The 27,636-nt window shown below is 40.3% G+C and overlaps 1 protein-coding gene and 1 long non-coding RNA gene across 4 annotated transcripts in view; one reads left to right on the top strand and one right to left on the bottom strand.

The window, feature by feature from the left end:
- LOC127492774 (uncharacterized) overlaps positions 1 to 27,636 on the top strand; it is a 94,228-nt gene that overhangs the window by 24,104 nt on the left and 42,488 nt on the right. The window lies entirely within an intron of this gene.
- Positions 23 to 27,630, bottom strand: LOC149122262 (uncharacterized). The gene is made up of 3 exons (XM_089313346.1): positions 27,610 to 27,630; positions 338 to 1,366; positions 23 to 263 (listed from the first exon to the last, which is right to left on the bottom strand). Exons 1-2 carry the CDS (start codon positions 27,628 to 27,630, stop codon positions 512 to 514), a joined length of 876 nt encoding a protein of 291 aa, XP_089169472.1. The 3' UTR covers positions 23 to 263; positions 338 to 511.

Genomic DNA, 27,636 nt, shown 5'->3' with positions numbered 1-27,636 from the left:
GAGGAGAGAAACGGCATGCACCGGGAACATCTATGGGGAACATCTAGCTGAAGGGAACCCGTGCAGCCCCCAAGAGAACCGGCCGGCGGTGTGCCGCTCCCCTGCGGAAGTGGGGAATGCGGCCAGGGGGAACTGCCCTTCCACGGAGGTGGAAGGGATAGTAGCCAACCCGGGAAGAACCAGCAGCAAACCCGGGGAGGGCCGAGCAGACGAAAGAACAGCGCAGGGTCCTGTGTCGTTCCTCCACGAAGAGGGGGAGCGACCTAATGGTGCCGTGACTCGGATATGAAGCCTAGGCAGGGCTTAGTGTTGCTCCTCCACGAAGAGGGGGAGCGACATAATGGTGCCGTGACTCGGATAGGAAACATGACTCGGATTAGGAAACATAGGACGGATATGAAACTTAGGAGGGAAGAAACGGGAAGAACTGGGAAAATGCCAGAGAGAGAGACTAGCAAACAGCCTAGGGAAAAGCCAGACGAAAAAGGTGCCAGAAGAAGCTATTGAAAGCCTAGGCATAGACTCGGATACGGACTGTGGGAAAGAAGTTAGGATTTAAAGTGAAAGCAAGAAGAAACTTAGACTCAGATACGGACTGCAGGTTGAAAGTGAAAGTGAAACCTATAAGAAACTTAGACTTGGATACGGACTGTGGGGAGAGGCCAGGAGAAATGAGAGGAATATTGTTGGAAGAAAACTTAAGGAAATATACCGGGTAGAGAAAAATGTTAGGGAGGATGAAGCCGCGAGTGCAGGCCGAGGCGGAGACTTTATAAGCCACCTTGGAATTCTTCAAGTCACCCCGGGGAGCAAGAGGCGAAGATCTGGAACCAGAGGCAGAGACGTGGGCCGCCAGGTTGGAATTCTCCAGGTTAGTCCGGGGAACTTGGACTGAATGCCGGTGGTGGCGGAAACATTCGCGAAAGCCGCCGCGTGCAGAGAGAGCACGGGGCGTTGGCGCGAGGCCGTGGTGCGGGCGCGAAGTGCGTGGAGACCGCGGAGCGTGCGCGCAGAGCCGGGAACCCGCCGGCGGGGCGAGGCGCCGGGAAGCCGCGCAGAGCCGTGAAGCCGCCGCGGGGCGGGCGCCGGCGGCGGGGCGAGGCGCCGGGAAGCCGCGCAAAGCCGGGAAGCTGCGCAGATGAGAGAGGCGCGGGCTGAAGTGGCTCAGCCGGGAAGCCGCCGAGAAGCAGCCTCGGGGCGGGCGCAGCCGGGAAGCCGCGGGGATAAGAATGAGAGCGGGAAGCCGCAGGGATAAGAGAAACAGAAGTTTAGAAGATGAGAGAAATAGGAATGCTGGAAGATAGAAGTAAAATGGGAGAAATAAGAATGCCCGGAGATAGAGAAATAGAGAAATAAAAAGGCCTCCCTACAACACTGCAATGTGAGAGCTTGGATTCGGTCTGCCTAATCAAGTGAGGCGATGAGCACCTGCGGGCAGCTAGCAGCTTATGCGCCGCAGGTCACCGAAGACAGGCACGAATTAACATCAGTAAGGCTTCCCCACAATACAACAATATTAAGCTTGGATTCGGTCTGCCTGATTTAAGGCGGTAAGCGCCAGCAAAGCTCGACCAGAGTATGAGCCGCAGGTCACCGAAGACAGGCACGAATTAACATCAGTAAGGCCTCCCCACAAAAAGGCAATGAGAAGGCTTGGATTCGGTTTGCCTGATAGGTTTTGTAAACACCTGCAGGCAGTTCTAGCAGAGCAGAGCATGCGCTGCAGGGCACCGAACACAGGCACGCATCAGCGCCTAAAAACCTCCTCACAACATGGCGAAGAGAGGACCCGGATTCGGTTTTGCCTGATGGATAGGACTTGTAAGAGCCTGTGGCAACTCTAGCAAGTAGAGCAGAGTGTGTACCGCGGGACACCGAAGACAGGCGTGTATCAACGCTAAAAAATAAAAAGAAAGGGGGATCTGTGGGGAGCAATCCGGACTAGACTAAGTTACTCGAATTAGGACTTATTCTATGCATCTGCTCTCCCACAATATGGCGCTGGGAGAGAAGTAAACAGCTTCCGCACAGCTGCCTCCAGTTCAACCAATTAACTGTAGGACTTGCTCCTGATTGGAGAGCAGCGTACTCGGCGTGTGGGCAGCCGAGTTGGGATTGGCAGAGAAGGACTATAAAGGAGGAGAGAAACGGCATGCACCGGGAACATCTATGGGGAACATCTAGCTGAAGGGAACCCGTGCAGCCCCCAAGAGAACCGGCCGGCGGTGTGCCGCTCCCCTGCGGAAGTGGGGAATGCGGCCAGGGGGAACTGCCCTTCCACGGAGGTGGAAGGGATAGTAGCCAACCCGGGAAGAACCAGCAGCAAACCCGGGGAGGGCCGAGCAGACGAAAGAACAGCGCAGGGTCCTGTGTTGCTCCTCCACGAAGAGGGGGAGCGACATAATGGTGCCGTGACTCGGATATGAAGCCTAGGCAGGGTTTAGTGTCGTTCCTCCACGAAGAGGGGGAGCGACATAATGGTGCCGTGACTCGGATATGAAGCCTAGGCAGGGCTTAGTGTTGCTCCTCCACGAAGAGGGGGAGCGACAGTAGATAACCCTCATGTATCAAATTAGAACACTAGGTTGATTAGTAACTTATTATACAATTTTGTTCAGAATTTCCTGAAGGTTATTCCTGTAAAAAAAAAAGTTTATAATGGTGTAAAGCTCTGTCCACAACTCTTACTTGTTTTTGGTGAATTATTTGAGGATTTACACATGATGACCAAATTTTGTTAGACTATTTCTCAAGATAATAGTTATTTATTAGTATCAAGAGCAGAATTCAGAAATGTCATAGCAGAGGAAAAAACTGAATTTGATGAAATATGTGTTATAAGAAATAAACAAAGACCATCTTTCTTCAGAAAAAAATTCAAATAAAAATATCAGGACCAGAATTTATACAAAATGTGTACATGTTAGTCATCAATTAAGATGGGACATTTAAGTGAATTATTAATCTAATATCAGAGAAATTTTTTGCTAAGTCCTCAATTAACAGAGTAGTAAATGAAAATTAGAGAACACTAAGAGCTATGTACCAGTAAAATGAGGTTTTCCACATGGTTGTTGAAATTCAGTGTGATATTACATGAGAATGTATCGTACACATTTTTATCAGCTTCTTGTTTACTGGGTATTTTTAAAATATTTTATGTATGTATTTCCAAACAGTGGATACTGTCTCCTGTCACCCTTTTAGGAGATGTAGAAAACACTAGTTAGTTTACAAAATGTCTCCAGGCTTCTGTCAATGCTTTATCCACTGCTTGCCTTCCCAAGATGATAAACAGAGATGGCCAGTGAGATGGCCATTTGAGAAATGGACATCCTTCACTATTTGTGAAGGTTTGATGAAGTGTAAGATGTGCAGAGCCTTCATGCCGTCTTACAACTTTTAAGACAAGTATTTCACATGATTGTTCTATCTCTGTAATTTATAGGAATCATCTCACTGGAAGGTGAGTCTATACCTGCCTTTGCCATTTTCTCCCAGTATGAGGTTTTTGGTCCTTGGGGGATGCCCTGGGAGGGTGGGTCGCATGACAGGATTGACTATTTGAGTTCAGGTCTGGCCTAGCTGCTGCCCCCAACCCCTGCTTCTTGGCTCACCCCGTGATCACTCATGACCAGCCTCCACAGAGACAAACTATGGGGCTGTCTGATCCGGAAATGTGACCTACAAATTTTAATCTGAAATTAACCTTTCCTTTCCCAAGAAGATCCACTCAGTTATTTTAGTTAAAGTAACAAAAAATGGATTAATACACATGGAGAAGTCTGTAGCTGATATAGGCACTCTCGAGATTTGAAATTTTCTAATTATGGAAAGGGTTTATACAAACATTTGCTAGTCATTTGTCCAGATGTTGGTTTCTTAGTAATGAAGATGCTTTTCTTTTAAGCCCGGAAATTCTACTTTCTGTGAATATGTTTCTTGGTACTGTTATTCATGCACTGTTAGAGGTTAGATGGCTATTTATATACTGTTAAACTGTAATTCTTACTTATTAAGAAGTATAACACACCCACAGGGGAAAAGTTGAGATAAATATATTCTGAACATTTAAAATGAAAATATCCCACCTGATTATTCATGTTATACATGATTCTCTCTTATATGTTTCTTTATATCATGTATACACCTGGAAATCTGTACTAGTTTGTAAAGCAGAGAGTGGTGAGCAAAGGATTCCCTTATAAGTAGTAATCCCTCTCCCCTTCTGTGGAATCTAGGAGGCATTACATACTTGAAGAGGTATTTCCTGATGACATTTTGCATTGATTTTCCTTATTTTAACCCAATGTATCTGTTGATTCAATGCCTTATTAATTTCCTCAGTGGAATGCTCAATAATTCCCTGTCCTCTGTGCTATGATGTTTCACATTTTCACAGGCTTTTATCATCTTTCTTTTTGTCATTCTTTTGTACAGCTACAGACTTCAATTGTTTAAACTTCCTTTGTCATTCAAACTTCTGCTCCTTCATCATTCCTGTTATGCTTCCCTGAACTTCCTTCTCAACTCTTTTATCTACAGTATTCTGGAACTGATATATCTAAAACCAAGGCTTTAATAGAAAGTAAAAAAATTGTAAGTGTCACAAACCTGGTCTTGGATATAAACAGTCTCTGTTTCTTCTCTAATGTTTTGTTCTATAAAGTATAGAAGTATCTCAAGTTTCCTCAGAAACTCTTAGTCAGAGAGAGAATCTGCAGTAATAACAAGGGAATATTTTTTTTTTCCTTTACAGAAACTGGCCCATTCTGCTGTAGTGAGAGTATTATTCATGCTTTCTCATTCTAAATTTATGATCAGTGTTTAAATTTCTTCAAATTTTAATGCTTCCTTTCCTGTTATTTAGCAGTCTTTATTTATAATTATAATTTATTTTAAGATTTATCCATCTGAAAGGCAGAGAGAAAGAAACAGAGAAGGGAAAGGGAGAGAGAGAGACAGAGAGAATCATTTCATCAGCTGGTTTATTTCCCAAATGTCCACAACAGTAAAGTCTGGGCCAGCCTGAAGCCAGGAGTCAGGAACTCCACCCCGTACTCCCAGGTGCATGGAAGGAGACCAAGTACTTGGGCCATCTTCTACTGCCTTCTTAGGCCCAATAGGAGAAAGTTGGATTAGAGGCTGAGAAGCTGGGACTCAAAGGGCAATCTGATATGGAATTCTGGCTTTGCAAGTGGTGGCATAAGTGGCTGTGCCACAATGCCAACCCCAAATTATAATTTTGATTCAAACATCTTATAAAGTGATATCTAACTGTATCTGATAAAGTGTGGAATGTGGGAATGTTCAGAATGAAAAATATCGATATCTTCAAGAAGCAACATTTAACCATAATCTGAATTTTAAGCATATTTAAATAGGTGTCTTCAAGTTTAAAATTCCTTTTTTGGACTCTATAGCTGGAAGAAGTAAGGCTGCCATTTTTCCATTTCTCATAAGCTGGTCCCTGAATTTCAGTCCCAATTTCCTCAATTGTCATCAGCTCACACATCCTAGAGCCATTGTTTCATGTGATCAGGGGCTGTTTTCTTCTCTGCCCCATAAACAAATCATGTCTACACTGGTTTTTGATCTCAGAGAGACGGCAGTGTCTTTGCTGGGAACTTGACCTCTCCCACCAGAGACCGTTTTCACTTCTCCATTTCTTTTTGGCTGTGGGGTGAGAAATGAGTTCAAGGTTTGGGGACTTTTTTCTTTGGCTCAGAGGTCTGAAGGTGACTAAGTCCCCAAATCTTGAACTCAATGGGTAATTGGAAAGCTGATTCTTCTTCTTCAAGTAAAAGAAGAATTTTCTTCATTTATTTTATAGCTGTCCATTGGAACTTTAACTCCCCAAGCAGTTCTTGGTATGCAAAGAAAGCACAGTTTCTTGAATGATAGAATTTGCAATATGCTAAAAACTATAGTCAACGTGTACATGAATCATGATGTTTATATTGCAAATAACTTAATTCACCGCATGCAAAGATGTCAATCATGAGCTGAAGCAGACATTGTAAAACTTATTTTAAAATTTATTTTCATTTTATCCGATACACTCACACGAACACACACATACACACAGAGACAGAGACCAGAGAATCTTCTGTGTGCTGATTTACTCCTCAAATGCCTACAATAGCCATGGCTAATCCAGGCCAAAGTCATGAGCCCCAAACTCAGTCCGGATCTCCCATGTGGGTTGCAGGGCTATGAGCAATTTGAACCATCTCCTGTATAGCAGAATTGTATGTACTTTTTCTTCTAACCCAAGAGGAATGACATAACCAGTATCAATCCTTTTTTTAAAAAAGATTTATTTATTTTTATTTGAAAGTCAGAGTTACACACATAGAGAGAGAGAGGTCTTCCATCCGATGGTTCACTCCCCAGTTGGCTGCAATGGCAGGGGCTGCGCCAATCGAAGCCAGGAGCTTCTTCCGGGTCTCCCATGTGGGTGCAGGAACCCAAGGATGTGGGCCATCTTCTGCTGCCTTCCCAGGCCATAGCAGAGAGCTAGATTGGAAGAGGAGCAGCCAGGTCTCGAACCAGCACCCATATGGGATGCTGGCACTTCAAGCCAGGGCGTTAACCCACTGCACCACAGCTCCAACCCCATCCAGTGTCAATCCTTAAGGTCAATCATCCATAATTGCTCTTTTTTATTTATTTATTTTATTTTTTTATTTTTGACAGGCAGAGTGGACAGTGAGAGAGAGAGAGACAGAGAGAAAGGTCTTCCTTTGCCGTTGGTTCACCCTCCAATGGCCGCTGCAGCCGGCGCACCGCGCTGATCCGATGGCAGGAGCCAGGTGCTTCTCCTGGTCTCCCATGGGGTGCAGGGCCCAAGCACTTGGGCCATCCTCCACTGCACTCCCGGGCCACAGCAGAGAGCTGGCCTGGAAGAGGGGCAACCGGGACAGAATCCGGCGCCCCGACCGGGACTAGAACCCGGTGTGCCGGCGCCACAAGGCGGAGGATTAGCCTAGTGAGCCACGGCACCGGCCCCCATAATTGCTCTTTATACAACTCAAGATGTCTGGATAATGATAAATAATTGTTCTGGAAAAAAAGTAGACCGGCTTCCATTTTGAAACCATAATGTGTAACTACAGCTATAGCTATGCTTTGTAATGCACAAACTTTACAAGTCGTATTTAATACACATACACACCCCAAGGGTTAAACAAATTCAGAGCAGGCAGTGCATCAGGTAATTAGGACTAATACGTTGTTTGGAATTAAAGTCAAATTTTTTTTTTAATTGGCACATCTCAGTGGGAATAGAAATACAAACTTGTAATTAGGTGATTGGCCTGATAATCAAAGCCTCATTGACATAGACTGTGCAGAGAAAGTCACTTTTTTGGCATCGGTTTCTTAAGCAATTATAGCATGATATGGGAGATGTATTGAATAGCTATAATAGAATGTTGATGTTGCCTGGAATGAGCAAATGTATACAAACTGGGATAATATAAACCAGCCAAGGCTATTTCACAAGTGTATATAGGTCAAAATCAGTATATTTTATTTCAGAGATGAGAGAGAGAGAGAGAGAGAGAATAAAGAGACTCTTAGAGACAGACCAAGCTGGTTCACCCTCCAGATGCCCTCAACGGCAGAGGTGGTGTCAGGCCAGTGCTTCATCCAGAAATTTCACCCAGGTTTCCACGTGGATGGCAGAAATCCAACCACTGTAGCCATCACCTGTCGCCACCAGGGTGGGCATGATCAGAAAGCTAGAATATGGAGAAGTGGAGCTGGGACTCGAATCCAGGAACTTCCGTATGGCAGTGTATTCACTGCAAGGGCAAAAAACTGGTGCAAGAGCAAGTATTAAAAAAAGAAAGAAAAGATCACTGTTATCTGAATGAAATAACCTACTTTATTTATAATTTGTAATCAGTTAAAGACACTAAACTGAAGCCTTTGCCAATTAAGTGGGCCTGATTGGGTTTGCCATTATGAGGAACCCAGAAATTTCAACTCTGATCTAAACTCAGGAGTCCAACCACGTTACTATGGGACATGCAGGTGGAGGCCAATATAGGAGAATCCTTCTTTTTAATCAAATGTAACAGCCCATGGGGGAAACCTCTGAAAGTTAAACATCTATACACAATCAATAACTCACTGTACATTGTTCACATGAATGTTTTATGCCCTTATTTAAAAATACACAATTGCCATTTTCTCCCCCTGAAACCCCTTTTCTGTTTGATTGATGGCAGAAATGAGGACCTCAATAGATAAAGACCTCAATAGATAGATAGATTTAAAAACTGTGACACAGAAGCCCTAAATCATTCCATGAACATCACTGAAGCCTTCTAAATTAGGAATTTGTGGTAACATAAAGGGGATCTGGGCTGAAGTTTCTCTTTTTAAGGAAATGAATTGTAAAAATTAGCAAGAGTTCCCATAAAATCTTAAAGAATATGTTGAGATTTTTAAGAGCATATACTATCTCAAGCACTTTAAGAAGCTCATTTGCATTTAATTCCAAAGCTATTTAAGAATTATTTTTAACTTCTGGAAATGCTGTTTGTATATTCTATCTTCCGTTACTATATATAGCTGACTCTGATTGTTATATAAATGTGTATGTGTGTGAGTGTGTTGACTCAAACTACCATTCCTACAAATAAGAAGAGTTCTATGGTCTATAAAGAAATTAGATTAGATGAAAACATGGAGGATGAAATTAAAATGTGAGTACGTTATTTTCCTTGTCAGATACATTGAAGGGTAGTATTATCATTTTCAAGGGACCACAGAGGACTCTCTTTAAAAAAAAAAAAAAAAAGAAAGCACAGGGAGTATAAAGTCTTATTTATTGTATTTATGCTGCATAGGCAGGTGTTCTGGGTGAGATAGATGCTACCTCAACCCCAATCATTCACATTGACTCTCCAGGCAAGCAAAGACTATTAATATTGTAAAGACTGTTATTTTATTATGGAAATCGGGCACTAATGCTTTGTATAAAATCCTCTACTTCATTGAAAACAATGGTAATAGATATACCAGTAAAAGGTGCAAATGAACTTGGACTGCAGTTGGGTTAAAAGGTCACCTCGGGAAAAGATAATCCTTTTCTATTAAGGCTCAGACCACTGCGCACTTCACTGAACTACATGGAAGGACACAGTGTCTTATTAGAAGATTAGTTTATATTATGGGCTGACATGAATGGCTTGTAAAGTGTGATTCATGCTCTGGAACAGTGCAGGAAAGATAATTTCTCTTTTGTCTCTCCTGCAGGAATGAAAATAAGCTAGAGACTACATACTGGACTACACAGGTCCAAAAGCGTGCAAGAGAATCAGGTCGTCCCATGCCCCCATTGTCACACCACACTCATATTTACCGTCATAACCCCTTTAATTCTGTACCACATTTGCATAGAAGAGGGAAGAGGAACAGCTGTTTAGTTTGCAAGAATCCTTTATTATTTCCAGAATAAGCTATCAAGCACCACGAGATAGGAGAGAAACTGCCATTTAATAGGTCTGTAAATTTAACCTAAAATTCATATATTGTTCTATACAGGGTAAGAATGATATTGCCCTGTGTAGAACAATTTAAGAAGTAATCAAGATCAAATAACATAGGGTTATTAAAATATTAAACAAATATTGAAATCATATAAAAATACCATGATCCTTGTGATTGATCAGGATATAGTCTGGAAGGCTATCTAGTTATATATGTATCATTAACACTTATATAATATTCATTCTACAGATGATCTAGAAGTCAAGAGGAAGAAATTTACAACCTTCCTTCCCAGTACAAAAATTTTCCAGGGGCTGGTATTTTGATGTAGCCAGTTCGGCCTCCGCCTGCCCTGCCAGCATCCCTGGGGTGCTGGCTTGTGTCCTGGATGCTCCTTTTCCAACCCAGCTCCCTGTTAATGCACCTGTGAAGGCTGCAGCTGATGGCTCAAGTACATGAACCCCTGCCACTCATGTGAGGGACCCAGATGGAGCTCCAGGCTTCTGGCTTCGGCCTGGCCCAGCTCTGGCTGTTGCAGGCATTTCGAGAGTGAACCAGCAGATGGAAGATCTCTCTCTGTCTCTCTGTCTCTTCCTATCATATGTAACTCTGACTTTCAAAAACATAACTAAACCATTTAAAAAGTTTCCAAATAGCAAGAGGAATAATAATGATGAATTGTCAGATTCAAAGTTACTACAAAATTACTTGGGTTATTCTAGAATTACTGTATGATTAAATAAATATTAATTAAATAATAATAATTAATAATTAAATAAATAAATAATTATATTTATAAATATAATTTAAATATTAAATAGAATATGCCTTGATTAAGACATATAGTATTATTTGTCTTATTATTTCCTGCATAGTATATTCTATCACATAATACATATCTGTTTATAATGCATTAGTTTTTACTGCTGAAACAAATCTTAGTGACTTTTTAAGTTTTTTTTTCTTAAATGAAAGGTAGAATGACACAGAGAGAGGCAGAAAAAAGAGATCTTTCACCCTTTGGTTTACTCTCCAAATGGCAGCAATGGCACCTGCTAGGCTAGGCCAAAGGCAGGAGCTGGGAACTCCATCCCAGTCTCCCACATAGTTGCAGAGACTCAAGTATTTGGGCCATCTTCTACTGGTTTCCCAGGCACATTAGCGGGGAGCTGGATTGTAAGTGGAGCATTTGGGACTCAAACTGACACTCCAATATAGGATGCTGACATTGTAAACTGTGGTTTAACCCACTGCACCATAACACTACCCTCTGTCTCCTGCCCCTCCTCAAGTTATTCTTAAATCCAAAATTTAAGTGCTGTAATGGTTAATTTAAGGTGCCAAATAACTGGATTAAGTGATGTTCAGGTAGCTGGTTGTGTCTTGAGCATGTTTCCAGAACAGGTTGGCATTGGAGTCCATCTACAAGGAAGATTCATCCTCACCCAGTCTGGGCAGGTTTCATCCAACCGTCTGAGAACCCAGATAAAACGAATGAGTGGGACACAGTAGAATTCACTGTCTCTACTAGAGCTGGGACATCCATCTTTTTTCTGATCTTGTACATTACAGCTCTGGGTCCTCTGGCCCTTGGACCTAGAACTGCACTAGTGGCTGCACATGTTCTCAGGCCTTCATTCCAGAAGTAAGAATTACACCATCAGCTTACCTGGTTCTGAAACTTTCAGAGCCATGCCACCAACTTGCTGGTTCTACAGCTTTCACATGGGCTATTGTGGATCTTCCCAGATACCATAATTGAATGATACAATTCTTCTAATTAACCTCCTCTCGGTATATACCTATATATCTATTCCTGTATCTGTATCTATCATCTATTATGTACACACACACACACACACACACACACACATATATATATATGTTTGTGTATATGTATCTATCAAGTTGATTCTGTGCTCTAGACAAACTTGACCATTGCAAATTTCATCTTATTAATAGAAATTTCTCTGATCCATCCTCAGACATAATCCTCTGCGTTTCAAACAGATTTTTATTATGCATTCTCCACTAAATTCCAATAATCTAGCTACATGCAGCCTCTGTTCATAGATCTTGAACTTACAAAAATAATTGATCCAACACCCTCATAAGGGAAATAAACTATTGGTTATATACTACAAGATCTCTTGAAAGAAAATATGATAATATGGCAAATTCCCTGAGAGAAAACACATTGGAAAGAAATTACCAGCATCAGAAGTAGAAGTTACAGGGCAGAGGTATGGTTTGATCTCTTTTCAAGGAGCTATAAGCATTCACATGTGCCTTAATGCACATAGTCCTAAGGAGGACTTACTTAGTTGTCTGGCCCTATTAGTGGGAATGTGTGGTGTAATGAGAAGGACATGCCAAGATGGCCACTGGCGAGTGTCAGTTACTCAGGAGTGGCTTCAGAAACCCCTGGGAAACCTCCTGGGAAACCACCTGGCAACAGAGCCTGCCTGGCAATAGGCTGTGATTGGATGGCTTTGGAAACCACATGGCAAACGGAGTCTGCCTGCCAACAGGCTGTGATTGGATGGCTTCAGATACTGCCTGGCAACAGGCTGTGATTGGTTATGGCATAGACCTCCCATTGACCCGATTGGCTGCCTTGGCTATATAAGCTGTTATACCAACTGAAATAAATGAGTCTGTGGGCTGCTCGCCTCTGGCCTGCTTTCACCTGACTCCTGGGGTCTGATTGGTGACTTGGCGCCTCTTGCCCCCACCACGATTCTCCTCTCAGAACGAATTCAACCTCAACAGGAATGCACACTGAGTTTGTCACTGTGACTAGGAAAAGGCTGCCTGTGTGGTTACATAGCGCCTTAGAAGGCATAAGGAGTGGCAGGTCTTTTCTCTGTGCCGTAAGCAAGAACTCACAGTTTGCCTGTCATTTACCTCTGACCAACCAGTACAAAACTCTGTGACTCCCTCCACTTACTGATTTGCCAGTGTTTGAGACACCTCACCAGTCCAGCTCGAGTAAGTGTTATGGGAACACCACATTGTAAGTAATCTAAAGAAAAATACAACCATTATCAAAGAGTGAAGAATCTCAAAGTAGAGTCTGCTGAGGCAGCATTGATGCAGGAAACAGAGGAGAATGTCATAAAAATATTAATATGTTCAAACAGAAGATAGAGTCTCCTCCTTACAAAAAAACCATTGGGAATCAGAAAATATGATTTCTGAATTGAAAAAAATCAACAAAGTAAGACTACAATTACTGTTGAGGGAGAAATGCTATTAAATGGAAGGAAAAATAAACAGCGTAGAGATTTAGAGTATATTTTCTCAATTGCTGGACTTTGCCAAGTTGTTAAGCAGCTGGCCGGGTATGAAAGGGTTGAAACATTTGATTCCTCAAAAGCATACGGGTCAACCATGAAGGCACTACCCTACTGCACATGCCACTGAGGCTCTGGACAGGGAGAGACTGGATGTCTTGGTTCAGAAAGTAGGTTCAAGAGCGGTCATGCATGAAAACTCAAATTTCTCAAAGAAGAGTTAAAAAGATAGTGAAGAAATAATGGGGGGGGAATCCTATCAAAATAAAGTAGAATTGAAAAATCTCACAAAGATGCAGACAGTGCAAGGAAGAAAACACAAATGCAGAGAACTGGAAAATGGAATGTGACGTAGCAAGTTAAGACACTGCTTGGCCACCCACATCCCCTCTGAGAATGCTGATTCAAGTCCTGGCTATTCCAATTCTGATTCAGTTTCTTGCTGCTGCATCCTGAGAGGTAACAGATATTGGCTCAAGTGCTTGGACTCCTGCCACCCATTTGGGAGCTCCAGATGGAATTCCTGGTTTCTGGCTTCAGTTAGACCCAACCCTGGCTGTTGGGGGACATTTGGGGAATGCAGCAGTGGATGGAATCTCCTCTCACTCTTTCTCTGCCTTTCAAGTAGATTAAAATAAATATACTTTTAAAGCAAAGTTCAAGGAAAATGGAATTAAAAGAGTTTATTTGGTGCACAAATTTTTGAAATCCATGTAAATGTATTTAACCCTGTGTTTTCCCTACTGTTAGGACAATGCCCTGTACAAACATCTTGTATTCTGCAAAGCCATTAGTAGCACTTTTTGCCAATTCTAGCATAATTTACTTTCTTCTAGCTGTCTCCTAGGTTTATTTCTAACCTCTTTTAAATCAAAGCTATAATCTTCTCTGGTATGGACAATGAAGTTGTTTTCTGTCTTTAAATGTTATTAGCAATAAAATATCTTGAGTATGGCTACTAAATTAATGTGATAAATTTAAAAATAGGTTGATTCGAAATCACAATATAAAATAAATTACATCCCAGGATTCTTTTTTCCATTTATAGTTGAGATTTAAGGTTACCTAATTCCAAAAATAAGTCTTCTGTCCTAATTATTTAGGCTTTAGGCCTGGTGTTCAAAATAGTTACCTTTCCCCAGCCCCCCAGTTTTCTTTCCTTTCCTTTTTCTATCCAAGATAAGCATCAGGCCAATGAATACAATCACACTATCTTCATACCTTTAATATCCTCCATGATATCTGAACTCATTGCATTGGAGGGTATAAGGTAAAACTAAAATTTTGTCCCTGTTTCTGAAGATTTTGGAAGACAAACATTAGTGATTGTTGCTTATCCCTACTTGGTGAATGAGGACTAAATGAGCCAATTACTAAGCCTTGGAAACATGCTGAGAGATTGCTGCACCACAGTAGCAGAGTCAAGAACTGTATGTTTACTTTTGAATGTTTCCTTGCACATTTAAGAAGGTACAAGAATATTTAAGAGCATAGAATAAATAGAATTGTATTTTGCATAATCTTTGGAGATGCCCTTTTTTTCCCCACTTTATTGTTTGGCTTTCCCGCTTTCAACTCCTTTCCCGCTTTCAACTCCTATCGTTACCAATTATTGATAACCAATATTCAGTTAACCAACAATTCAAATCACCACCCTAGAAAACATTTTTTTTCTTATTCTTCTCCATGGTTGTCTGATGCACACATCCTGCTTTTTTCACTCAACTATACCTTGTACAATACTTCTGAGTCAACTGGATTAGTCCTGTTACATTTTTTAATGGCTATGAATATTTAAAGGCAGTGATCCAATATAATTTGGTGATTACTCTGTTAAGGGTCATTCCACTTTTTATATTTTTAAATTTTTGTTTGTCTCTGATCACTGAAAGCAATGCTGTAATTAACAATGTTTTAATTACAACCATACCTCCTAGTGGCTACAAATGCACACACACACCCTCCTATATATATTGCTCTGTGCTACTTCTATGATAGGCTGTAACAATTCACAGTTTCAATCAGCAGTGTGTGTGGATGTTTTCCAAAGCACTACTTCCAGGAATAGGGGTTACAAATTTACCACATACATAAAAGATGTCAGCATCATGTAAAAGGTATTGAGTATTTTCTATGTCTCTGGGGCTGAGGTAAAGTAGTTAACATGGCCATGGTGATCCCTGCCTTGATAGCGCTTACAGGTAAGCAGCAGAGAGAGACTCAGTGACATGATGTAACAATGATAGAAGTGTCATGCCATTAGAAATAAGTAGAAGTGATGCCTTACATGAACTTAGGAACAAGGAATGTTTGCCTGGAAGCGACACCTAACCCGAGATCTAAAGCATGAGTGCTAAGTACACATGGAGGCAAGGATTCCAAGAGGAGGCACAGGCACCTAGAAAATAGAAGAACCTAAAGAGAGAATTTTCAGGTATCAAAAGATGTTCTCGGTGCAGTCTTAGAATTATAAAGGGGGGCCAGCACCGTGGCTCACTAGGTTAATCCTCCACCTGCGGCGCTGGCATCCCATATGTGCACCATGTTCTAGTCCTGGGTGCTCCTCTTCCAGTCCAGCTCTCTTCTGTGGCCCAGGAAGGCAGTGGAGAATGGCCCAAGTGTTTGGGCCCCTGCACCCGCATGGGAGACCAGGAAGAAGTACCTGGCTCCTGGCTTCAGCTCGGCACAGCGCCAGCCGTAGCGGCCATTTGGGGAGTGACCCAATGGAAGGAAGACCTTTCTCTCTGTCTCTCTCACTGTCTAAATCTATCTGTCAAATAAATAAATAAAAGAATTATAAAGGGAGAAATAGCAAGGAATGAGATGGCAGTGAGAGAGGCATGGGATGATAAAAGAGCATTGTTAGTCATGTTGAGAACATTCTGGGACAGCAAGAAGTGACAGATATTTTAAGAAATGCAACAATATGATGGAATATCATATTTTAAGCAACACTATGTTAAATCCTCCCTGATCTTTGGCCAAGTCACTTGACATTCATTTGGAAATTAATGTCCAATACTGAAATCTGATTTTCTTCCTGGGTTTTCACTTGGCTGAGGGGAATATCATTCTCTTTAGGTATAAGTTATTTAAAATTTTGGTGATAAATCTTTTCTGTACTGATCTATCCATTTAAAATGTTCATAGTATCATTTAACATTTCACATAATTCTATTTTATTCCATTTATTATTTGTATCATTATGCCACTGGGGAAAAATCATCAATGTTAGAGGTCATAATGATATAGATTAATTGAAACTCCTAGAGTCTATTCAACAAAGTTACATCTGTTACCAAAGGACTGAAAAGAAATTCAGTGGGAAGACATATCTACTATAGTTCTTCTAAGTATAAAGCAATTTAAATGTTAGGATAATAAAATTTTATGAATACTCCCCCCAAGGGCATCCAGTAAGTTATGTTTATTCCTCTCTCCTCATGTGACTGTAGAATCCAAGGGGATGATTTAGATCATATCACTGTGTAAATTGATAAGTACTCTTTAAATATTATTGATCATCCCTATTAAAATCCTTGTTACAAACAAATTATTTCCTTTTGCTGACAAAGTCAAAGCCAGGTTGACTAAGATCAGTCTCACTAGCAGCAGATTTTTAGATAAATAGATGTGTCACTGTTTTTAAAGTGTCTTATTTTAACACCACAGCACAATTAAAATCTAGCCCCAATAATATTATCTGTATATAAACTAATGGAACTTTCTATTATTTGCCTATGTTGCCTTTTGCACGAAAATACTACACTATGTTTGTTTTGCAAATCTCCTTTTTTTACGGATAAATCCAAGTTAGAAACCCATACATATAAGCGTACAAAGAACTTAAGTTTTCTTTTTTTACTATATGTTATGTTCAATCATATGTGAGAATCATAGTTTCTCACCTTCCTATTGATAGATTCAGTCTGTTTCCAGTTCTTTACTAATGCAGACAGTGCTGCAACAAGTAGCATCTATACTTTTCACACATATTGCACACATTCAAGCATATAGGTAGGCTGGTTTCTTAAACTGAGATTTCTTGGTCACAGGTATTCACCTTTGAATAAATTTATAAATAACTGTAATCCTTCATAGATACTCTATTTTTATATTTTTGTCATTTTTCTATGTGAAATTTAAATTTTATTTCACATATAGTGGCTGGCATGAGCCTTGATTCACATGTTGAATATTTTGCACATTATTTTCAATTAAATAAATGTAACTATTACATGTATTCTTTTAATACAAGTTGCAATCCTGCCTTGAAAATTTTTCTAAGTTTAAGGAGAAAAAAGAAGACCCGAGAGTGTTAAAAAACTAAGTGATACATAATAATATCGAGGAAAAAGGGGGTATTATAGGAATATAATTCTTCCCCAGCTATGAAATATGACAAAATCAATAATATTATAATCAATATATCTGTAAAATAATATTGTGGTACATTTTATAACAAAATTTCAGTTAATAAAACCCTCTCATTTTTTCTTCCTTATAAAATTTCAGTTTGTTCAAGCATGAACACTAATCGTTTTGCTTTGATTCCTTTGAGAGTAGATTCTATTTTTAATGTTCAGTGGATATTTCTATTTAATTAATGCAATCTTTGGGAATGTATTTCCCTTTTAGAACTTGGAATTTTCCACTTAGCGCTTAGCCAGTGTACATGTGAGACAGCAGTTCTCTGATTCAGAAATTTATCTGTACCAAGAATTATGGTAGCATTAATACAATTGTCCTTGAAAACAATGTAGATCATACCTCTGTTGATGTAGCACTAGCAACTAATTTTGCCCAAGTGTGGTGCCTTAGTGTGGATTCTCCAGAGAAATAGAACCAGCAGGTGAATCAATAAAAGGAGATTTGTTCTGGTCAGGCAGCTATGGAGGTGAAGTCCCACAATCTTGCATCTGTAAGAGGGAGAATTGGAGCAGCAGGTGGTACAGTTCAAAGAGCCTGCACCTGAAGACCTGAGCACCTTGGAGGCTGCGGTGTGAGTCCCAGCTCCAGGGTAAAGGCCTGATAACTGAGATGACTTCAGGTGCATGTCTTGGAGTTGAAGGCCTGGAAACCAGGAGCTCTTTGATCTGAGCGTGAAGAAGATGAATGTTGTAGTTCAAGAAAAGAAAGTGAATTTGTCCTTCCTCTATTTTTGGTTCTACTCCTCAACTGATTGGATGATGCCCACACACAAGGAGAGCACAGATCCCCTCTACTGAGTCCTTCCGGAACACTCTCATCCACACACGCAGAGATGGTGTTTCAACTGCTCTCCCGGTATCCTTTCAGCCGTCAAGTTGACAGAATTAATCATGACATGATGCAATGGTACAATCCATGTTTGGGGCATGTAGAGTATGGAGTCCTTTACCAGAATGTTCTCTGGACACTTCTGCATTTGCCTATTTCAACATCTTAAGATGCTGCTTCTGGTTCAGACTGAGAAATGCCATTTTAGAGTAAATTGCTGCATTAACGATGGCCAGTGAAAAAAATTACCAACAAATTTTTAAGATTACTATTTACTAAGAAATGCTATGTTCCATATGTTTTGTTTTATCTCTAATCATATGACAGTCTTGAGTTCTTCAAATAAAATTTAACTATCTTGCTTCATTTCATATAGATTCATAATAGAAATGGAATTAAAATTGTGTCATTCTAATCCTTAAACCATTTATTCATTCCATCATGACTGTCCTAGTATGTTTTGACTGAGGTAAGATTCAATACTATACATGCAAGTATATTAGGTTAAATTTCAAAGTGAAGTAATTGTATCTGCCATCTGTATTTTAAAACAATTATAAGTGAGGGCATTATCAGTTTGCTTTTTCTTATGGAATAATAAAATGCATAATTTTCTTAATATATTCTTTGATGTGAAAAGTGTTTTTTCTTTAGACTTTTTACAAGGCAGAGTTTGGCAGGTAACAGAATTCATTAGGGTGATTTAAATAAAGGTATTTTGACAAGGTAGCAGCATTAGGAAAATAAACAAGGGCTGCTGAGGCATCTAAGGACCAGCAGCAGAGGATCATATCGTACTACCCTTGGAGGAAGAAAGAGTGAAGGGGAGGAAATGTGGGAAGTGGAGCCAGGGATGCAGAGTTGCTTAGTGGGAAGAGATGTAGTCACCAACAGAGAAATATTTGAGGTAGTGAGGGGCCAGGGAAGAAGTGTTACAGAGTCTCTCTTTTAATCTTATGCTGACTTTCATTGGCTAGCCCTAATTCTAAGTCAGGTGGTCAAAGAGCCCATATGAGTTAGTCTATTGGTCTCAATTTCTTAATGAGTAAAGCAGTGCAAAGATGGGTGGAGAATAGATGAGACATTGTATGCAGAGCAGGAGGATTCAAACAAAGAATAACCAGGCCAAGCTTTAACATTGATGGCAAAGACGTGCCTAAAATCATTTTCCTGTTTGTTTTAGTTAGTATAAAACTTTCAGATAAAATTATTTATCTGGTTGTAATAATTAAATTTTATCTCAGCTGTCTTCTGTTATTTGTATATACTTCTACTTTCTTAATTTTCCTTCTAATTAACTGTTTTTAAAAATATTTATTTATTTATTTATTTATTTGAAATACAGAGTGACATGGAGGGGGAGAGATCTTCCATCCACTAGTTCATTCCCCAAGTGCCTGCAAAAGCCAGGGCTGGGCCAGGTGAGGTCTGGAGCCAAAACTCCATCCAGGTCTCCCATATTGGGGGCAGAGGTCCAAGTGCATGGGCCATCTTCAACTGCCTTCCCAGGTGCACTAGACAGAAGCTGGATGTGAAGCAATATAGCTGATGTTGCAGGTGGTGACTTAACTGGCCATGTCACATTGCCGGCCTCCTAAATGACCATCTTTATGTTGCATTGATTCTAGAAAATGTTGTAAGTGTCCCCTTAGTATTTGCAAAACATAACAAAAAACTAATAATGCTATAAAATAAAAATAAATGATAATATAAAATGATATGTATAACGTAAAACTAATATTTTGCATGTTTTACTAAAAGGTTAAATTTTTCACATAATATTACATATTAGTATAAATATATTGAAAATCTTAAATGCTTTTTTATATTTTGGAAAATTAATTAAAAATCTATAATATTCATAAGTGGTAAAATATTCATCATTGTCTTCCTTTTTCTATTTCACTAAATGAATGTCATTAGTAACTCTCATTGAAATAAAACCACCAAGCCACCTGTTAAATGAAGCATTCGCATGGTCTTGGAGAAAAGACAAGCAAAAGACAAACATAGACTGATAAATATAGCACACAACACCAGTTTTAACAAATCAGGAAACTGAGATCCAGACTGAGATCAGAACTTTTGTTGGCTTTTCTGTTCCTTTGCCTTAAGTCTAAAAGACTTTTAATATGTAAATAATATTTTTTCTAGTGCTCACTCAGTATAAAAATCCATAAACAAGGTCCCAAAGGGTTAAAGGGTATCTCAGATTTGTATTCTGCATTTATAGTTTAATATGGCAGATTCTTAGAATTCTTGTGGAAAATTTTCAAGAAATAAGAGTACAACTGTGTCGTAGTGCAGTAGGTTAATCCTCTTCCTGCAGCATCGGCATCCCATATGGATGCCGGTTCTAGTCCCTGCGGCCCCTCTTCCAATCCAGCTCTTTGCTATGGCCTGGGAAAGCAGTAGAAGATGACTCAAGTCCTTGGGCCCCTGCACCTGTGTGAGAGACCAGAAGAAGCTCCTGGCTCCTGGCTCCTGGCTTCAGATTGGCACATTTCTGGCTGTTGTGGCCATTTGGGGAGTGAGCCAATGGATGGAAGACCTTTTTCTCTGTCTCTCCCTCTTTCTGTCTGTAACTCTATCTCTCAAATAAATAAATAAATAAAATCTTTAAAAAAAGAGAGACTTGGACTCTCTCCATTCTCTAGAATCCTGTAGGGTTTCTGATAATAAACCAGCTGTGAGTCTAATTGGAGATCCTCTGATGCTAATCTGGAATTTCTCTTGTGAACGTTTTAGAATCTTTGTTTTACTGTTGAAAGCTTGACTAGAATGTTTCATGGTAAATATTTTTCTGATCGTGTCTATTAGGAGTTCTATGTATGTCCTGTACTTAGATGTCACTTTCTCCAAATTACAGAAATTTTCTGCTGCCATTTCACTCAATAAACCTTCTAATACATTATCTATTTCCACATCTTAGGTAACTACTAAGACCTGTATGTTGGGTCATTTGATTATAGCCCATAAATCTTGAATAGTATTTTCCGTTTTCATAATTCTTTCTTTCCCTCCCTCCTTCCTCCCTCCCTCCCTCCCTTCCTTCCTCCCTTCTTCCCTCCCTTCCTTCCTTCCTTCTTTCCTTCCTTCCTCCCTCCCTCCCTCCTTCCCTCCCTCCCTTCCTTCCTATTTCCTGACTGAGATATTTTCAAGTATTCTTCCTCTAGCTCAGATATTCTTTATTCTACCTCACCAAGTCTGTTGTTTAGGCTTTCCACTATATGTTCTTTTTTTTGTGATTAAATGTTCAAATTCTTTTTTTTAACTTTTATTTAATGAATATAAATTTCCAAAGTACAGCTTATGGATTACAATGGCTTCCCCTCATAATGTCCCTCCCACCCGCAACCCTCCCCTTTCCCACTCCCTCTCCCCTTCCATTCACATCTAGATTCATTTTTGATTCTCTTTATATACAGAAGATCAGTTTAGCATACATTAAGTACAGATTTCAACAGTTTGCTCCCACACACAAACATAAAGTGAAAAATACTGTTTGAGTACTAGTTATAGCATTAAATCTCAATGTACAGCACACTAAGGACAAAGATCCTACATGAGGAGTAAGTGCAAAGTGACTCCTGTTGTTGACTTAACAAATTGACACTCTTGTTTATGGCATCAGTAATCACCCTAGGCTCTTGTCATGAGCTGCCAAGGCTATGGAAGCCCCCTGAGTTCACTGACTCTGATCATATTTAGACAAGGCCATGGTCAAAGTGGAAGTTCTCTCCTCCCTTCAGAGAAAGGTACCTCCTTCTTTGATGACCCGTTCTTTCCACTGGGATCTCACTCACAGAGATCTTTCATTTAGGGTTTTTTTTTGTTGTTGTTGTTGTTTTTGTTTTCCCCCAGAGTGCCTTGGCTTTCCATGCCTGAAATACTCTCATGGGCTTTTCAGCCAGATCCGCATGCCTTAAGGGCTGATTCTGAGGCCAGAGTGCTGTTTAGGACATCTGCCATTCTATGGGTCTGCTGTGTATCTCACTTCCAATGTTGGATCGTTCTCTCCCTTTTTTTATTCTATCAGCTAGTATTTGCAGACACTATTCTTGTTTATGTGATCCCTTTGGTTCTTAGTCCTATCATTATGATCAATTGTAAACAGAAATTCATCACTTGGACTAGTGAGATGGCATTGGTACATGCCACCTTGATGGGGTTGAATTCGAATCCCCTGGTATGTTTCTAACTCTACCGTTTGAGGTAAGTCAGCTTGAGCATGTCCCGAATTGCACATCTCTTCCCTCTCTTATTCCCACTCTTATATTGAACAACGATCACTTTTCAGTTAAGTTTCAGCACTTAAGAAGAATTGTGTATTGATTACAGTATTCAACCAAAAGTATTAAGTAGAACAAACAAAAAAAATACTAAGAGGGATAACATATTAAGTTGCTCATCAACAGTCAGGGTGAGGGCTGATCAAGTCACCGTTTCTCACAGTGTTCATTTCACTTTAACAGGTTTCCTTTTTGGTGCTCAGTTAGTTGTCACCTATCAGGGAGAACAAGTGGTATTTGTCCCTTTGGGATTGGCTTATTTCACTCAGCATAATGTTTTCCAAATTCCTAACAGGGATCACTTTTTTATTTTCTTTTTTTTTTAAGATTTATTTTATTTATTTGAAAGAGTTACAGAGAGAGGTAGAGACAGAGAGGTCATCCTTCTGCTGGCTCACTCCCCAGATAGCCACAACAGCCGGAGCTGTGCTGATCTGAAGCCAGGAGCCAGGAGCTTCCTCTAGGTCTCCCATGTGGGTGCAGGGGCCCAAGGACCTGGGCCATCTTCTACTGCTTTCCCAGGCCATACCAGAGAGCTGGCTTGGAAGAGGAGCAGCCGAGACTAGAACTGGCACCCATATGGGATGCCGGCGCTTCAGGCCAGGGCTTTAACCCACTGTGCTACAGCGCTGGCCCCTCTACTATATTTTCTATTTGATATATATATTGGTTTCTTCATTTCTAATATATCTTTATGATTTCTCTTCCATATCTCTGTCTCTGGGCAAAATTTTCCATCCATATCATGCATGGTTTTCTTTATCTCATAAATTTGTTTCTGTGTGTTTTTGAGCAATCTTATGATCATTCATTTGAATTCCTTTTCAGGCATATCAATCTCTTTATCTTCACATTCTAATATTAAATATTGTGTTCCCTTGGGGAGTCATGTTGTCTTCCTTGTTCCTGTTTCTTATACTTCTTTGTTTATTTTTTGACATTGTGGAAACATTTTTTGTCTCCTCTGATAGATTATATCTTTGAATTATGCTTCTGTGGCTTAGCAGAGGGGCTGCTTCATCGGTGGATATACAGATGTAAATGCAGGGGGGAGCCAATGAGCCTGGTCAGTGCTCAAGGGTGGGGAGAGAGTACACAGTAAACACCCAAGCTGGGTATGGTAGATCTCCTCTATTGTCAACAATGAATAGGGCATGATCACATCTGCTAGAGTTATCACAACTTCACCTCCTCTCTTCCAAGCTGATCAATGCCTGCAGTTATCCCACAGTGGCTACAACCCCCACCAATACAAAGGAACCACACAAAGGATCTGTGCAGTCCTAAATGTGAGCGCAAACCTTCCGGAATGACCCATCCCAGGCACTCAGGAAACTTGGAGCCTCTGAAGCCAGACACAGTGATTGCCTAGAGACCCAGCCATGCCCCATACCCTATTGTACAGTCACAGAATTCCCACAATATAGTGCACAAGGCTCCCACAGTCACAAGGAGCAGAGGATTCACTCCGCCCTGTGAGCCTGCCCTGTCCATGGAGAGAGCATAGGCGATCCCAGAGCCAGCTGCCTATGGGTCCTCCACCTTGTGTTTTTTGGTCCCCAAAGCCTTGAAAGTTTGGTCTCCAGAGCCTATGATAGGGTGGGGGTATGGGAGCACCTCACAGTCCTACATGCGTGCCCACTCCCTTGCCAATCCATCAAGCCAGACTCAACATCAGTGAGGAGCATGGATTTTTCCCTCTGATAAAATCCCCTGGTTAGCTGTGAGAGAGTCGTCACAGCCTCTACAGTTGTTAAGATGATGCTTTCTCCCTGCTGGTTGCCGGGTGCCCTTGTGGGAGGCTCGGGAGAAAGAAATGTGCTCTTCCTTCATGGGTAAGGTTGGTACCCTGCCTGCCACTAAGGCTGCAGTCCAGACTCAAAGTCAGTGTGGTCTGCAAGGTTCTCACTGAGGCAAAGTCACCACTGATATGGGTTGCTGCAGTCTGCTCTCTCCTCGCTCTCAGCAGCTGGCATCTCCTCCAGCCCCCAGGTGTTGGAGTCGCCAGTGGTGTCCCACTCACTGCTGTGTGTTTGTACTGTCTATGCTGCTCCACGGAATCTCTTCTTTCTGTAGAATTTCCACTTAAAACTCCTCTCCAACTGTCCCCTGGGAATTAACTTCCTCTGCTGTTCTTCTGTTAACTTCCCCTGATCATAATTAGCACATCTTTTCCCTATTCAGCCATCTTGGAATCCCCTGAAGTATTTCCTCAATTGCTGTTAACACAGAAATATATCCTCATGATTGCTCCTAATACTAAATAAAGGAAATTGAGAAAATTTATCATTTGAGCAGATATTGCTGCTCAGCTGAAAGATTAAAGTCTAGTTCAATTCCCCTCCCCCAAAGTTATGGGAAATGCATTTCTTTCTAATGCTTAGTTCCTAATTTATTTTTCAATGTTTTTGATGTCTTTGATGTTTTTTTTCTTCTATTTTAAAAGAATTTTCATTAATATGTACTACCTTCCCATTGTTAGGGGGCACAGTGCTCTGATTTTTATTTAAAAAGTGATACATTGGGGCCGGCATTATGGTTACAAGTCTGCTTAAGCTATAGCATATAGTACTGGCATCTCATATTATAGGGCCAGTTTGAGTACCAATTGCTCAGCTTCCAATACAGCTTTTGCTAATGCATCTGGAAGAGCGGCAGAAGACTAAAGTAACTGGATCCAGCTGGCGCCGCAGCTCAATAGGCTAATCCTCCACCTGTGACGCCAGCACACAGGGTTCTAGTCCCGGTCAGGGCGCCGGATTCTGTCCCGGTTGCCCCTCTTTCAGGCCAGCTCTCTGCTGTGGCCAGGGAGTGCAGTGGAGGATGGCCCAAGTGATTGGGCCCTGCACCCCATGGGAGACCAGGAAAAGCACCTGGCTCCTGGCTTGGGATCAGCGCAGTGCGCCGGCCGCAGCGCGCCAGCCGCGGCGGCCATTGGAGGGTGAACCAATGGCAAAAGGAAGACCTTTCTCTCTGTCTCTCTCTCTCACTGTCCACTCTGCCTGTCAAAAAAAAAAAAAAAAAAAAAAAAGCAACTGGATCCCTGCCACCTACATGGGAGACCCTGGTGGAGTTCTGGGTGCCTGGCCCCAGCCTGGCCCCATCCCAGCCATTGCAGCCATTTAGGGAGTGAACCAGTGTATAGAAGATCTCTCTCTCTCTCTCACACACACCTCCTCACTCCCTGCCTCTCCCTCTCTCCCTTCTCTCCCTCTCTGTCACTCTGCCTTTCAAATAAATGAATAAATCTTCAAAAAAAAAATAAAATGACAAATTGACTAAAATATTTCCATTTAGTATTTATATTCTGATCTTTGAAAATATTTTGAATAGTTACTATCATTTGATGATGTTTTTGAGGGTGTGAATTTAGCAGATGAAAAAAACTATGTTCTTAAAGAATTACAAATCAAGCTATTTCATTTCAAATATTATAGAAGTTTTGATAAATGAGAATATCTTCCCTCACATATTGGGAATGAGATAATTAAAACAATAAGAAAAATGGCTGAAAGGACAGCATTTTATTTCATTTTGATCCTCAGTCTCTGTCAACTTGTTCATAAAATTCCCACAGAGACAGAATGAAGTGATGAAAACAGCTAATATTAACAGTGACAATCAAACATTTATCAGAATTCAGGATGGATCTACCCTGGGTACGAGACACACAGAGCTACTTGCTGCTGTGGGTGTGTTGTCTGCTGCTTGTATGAGAGTCAGACCCTTGCCTTACCGTTAAACTAGAGGATATTACCTCCCCAGTTACCTAGGTTCTAGCTTATGGGGTTGGTACAATCTATCCAAAAAAAAAAAAAAAAAAAAAACTAAAGTGCCAACTCTGTACCATGGGAGATAATTCTGGTGCTACCTTTATTATTTTATCTGAATACAGTAGAAATTAAATATATGCTTTCAGATTACCCTATGTGCTAGACAATGTGTGAAAACAACATTATCTGATTTCATAGAATTTGTAACTTAATAGAAGATACAGATAAATAAGCAAGTAATTATAATGCTATTTTTGATGATGTGTTACTAATAAATTAGTAAGAATAAGAGGAGTATCATTCAGGAAGCACCTCACCCACTCTGAAGCTTCACAGAGAAACTAATATCTAAATCTGGATTTTCTGTCATATAATTGGGCAGTCATTGGTTGGAAGCAGAGGAGAGGTAAAATCAGATCTAGAAGGACCTGCAATGTCTCAACAATTGTTGAAACATTAATAACCATATTTACAATCAAGTTAAGAGTTTAGTTCACAATATTACCATTTGACTAGCAACATAAGAAGCAAGCAAATAAGTAAACAAAGGCAGTAATTCTCAATTTCCATGTATATAAACTCAACGTGAAGAAGAGTTTGAATGTTTGATTATGTTAAGATAAGCACTGTGATCTAGAATTTTAGTTATTGTTTCTCATATCTACTATAACCATATTTTCTGCTTTGCCTGGACCAGCTGGTTGCTCTCAAAGTGTCCTTTTGACCCAAATATGTGGTCACCTTTATAAAAAAACCCAAATCACCATGATGAAAGCCATATGTGCTCCATTCTGAGTTGAGTCAGAAATCAGGAACTGAATCAAACATTTCAACATGAGAGAATTTTCTATAAAACTATTTTAACTAAATTATCAAAAAATAATGATTACAGATAACAACTAAAATTCTTAAGACTGGCTAATCATAGGGAAGAGATTACAATTATTATAGTTCAGTAACTTGGAGAAGGCTCCCCAAGAAGATGAATATCAGATTTGAGAGAAATGGTGTTAACAAGTAGGTGCTGATATCTGTGAGAGTCTGATATGGGGCTGATTCTGTAAGAGGTGTGAAAAAATGTAAATTTCATTCATTTGTTCACTGTGAAATACTGCACACTCGCTGCTCATTTACTGGCACACTGGAGAACGTTTAAATAAAAAAAAACCATATATTTGTATTTGATTTTAATATCAGATTACAATCATTAATAGTATTTTTTCTTAAAAACCTGTATTAAAATGCATAATTCAAAAATATATCAAATATTGGATTAGACATTATGGAGCAGGTAAATACTTCTTATTGGTCTCTGAAGACAAATTTATTTGATCAGTTTTTCCCTATATGAAATAATTTAAGTGTATTAGATGCATGTAAGCATTCTGCTTTCACAACATTAAAATTTGCTCTGCTCTGTTTTTAAGGCAGATATACATTTTTACACACATAGTATAACATTAGTAAAGCTGATTGAATTTTTACCTTATTGGCAAGCATGGTCATGTTTCT

The sequence above is a fragment of the Oryctolagus cuniculus genome, chromosome 14 (genome assembly GCF_051225735.1).
Source record: "Oryctolagus cuniculus isolate XC-2025 breed Fujian yellow rabbit chromosome 14, ASM5122573v1, whole genome shotgun sequence".
Lineage (NCBI taxonomy): Eukaryota > Metazoa > Chordata > Mammalia > Lagomorpha > Leporidae > Oryctolagus > Oryctolagus cuniculus.
This window is presented reverse-complemented; position numbering and strand designations above follow the sequence as displayed.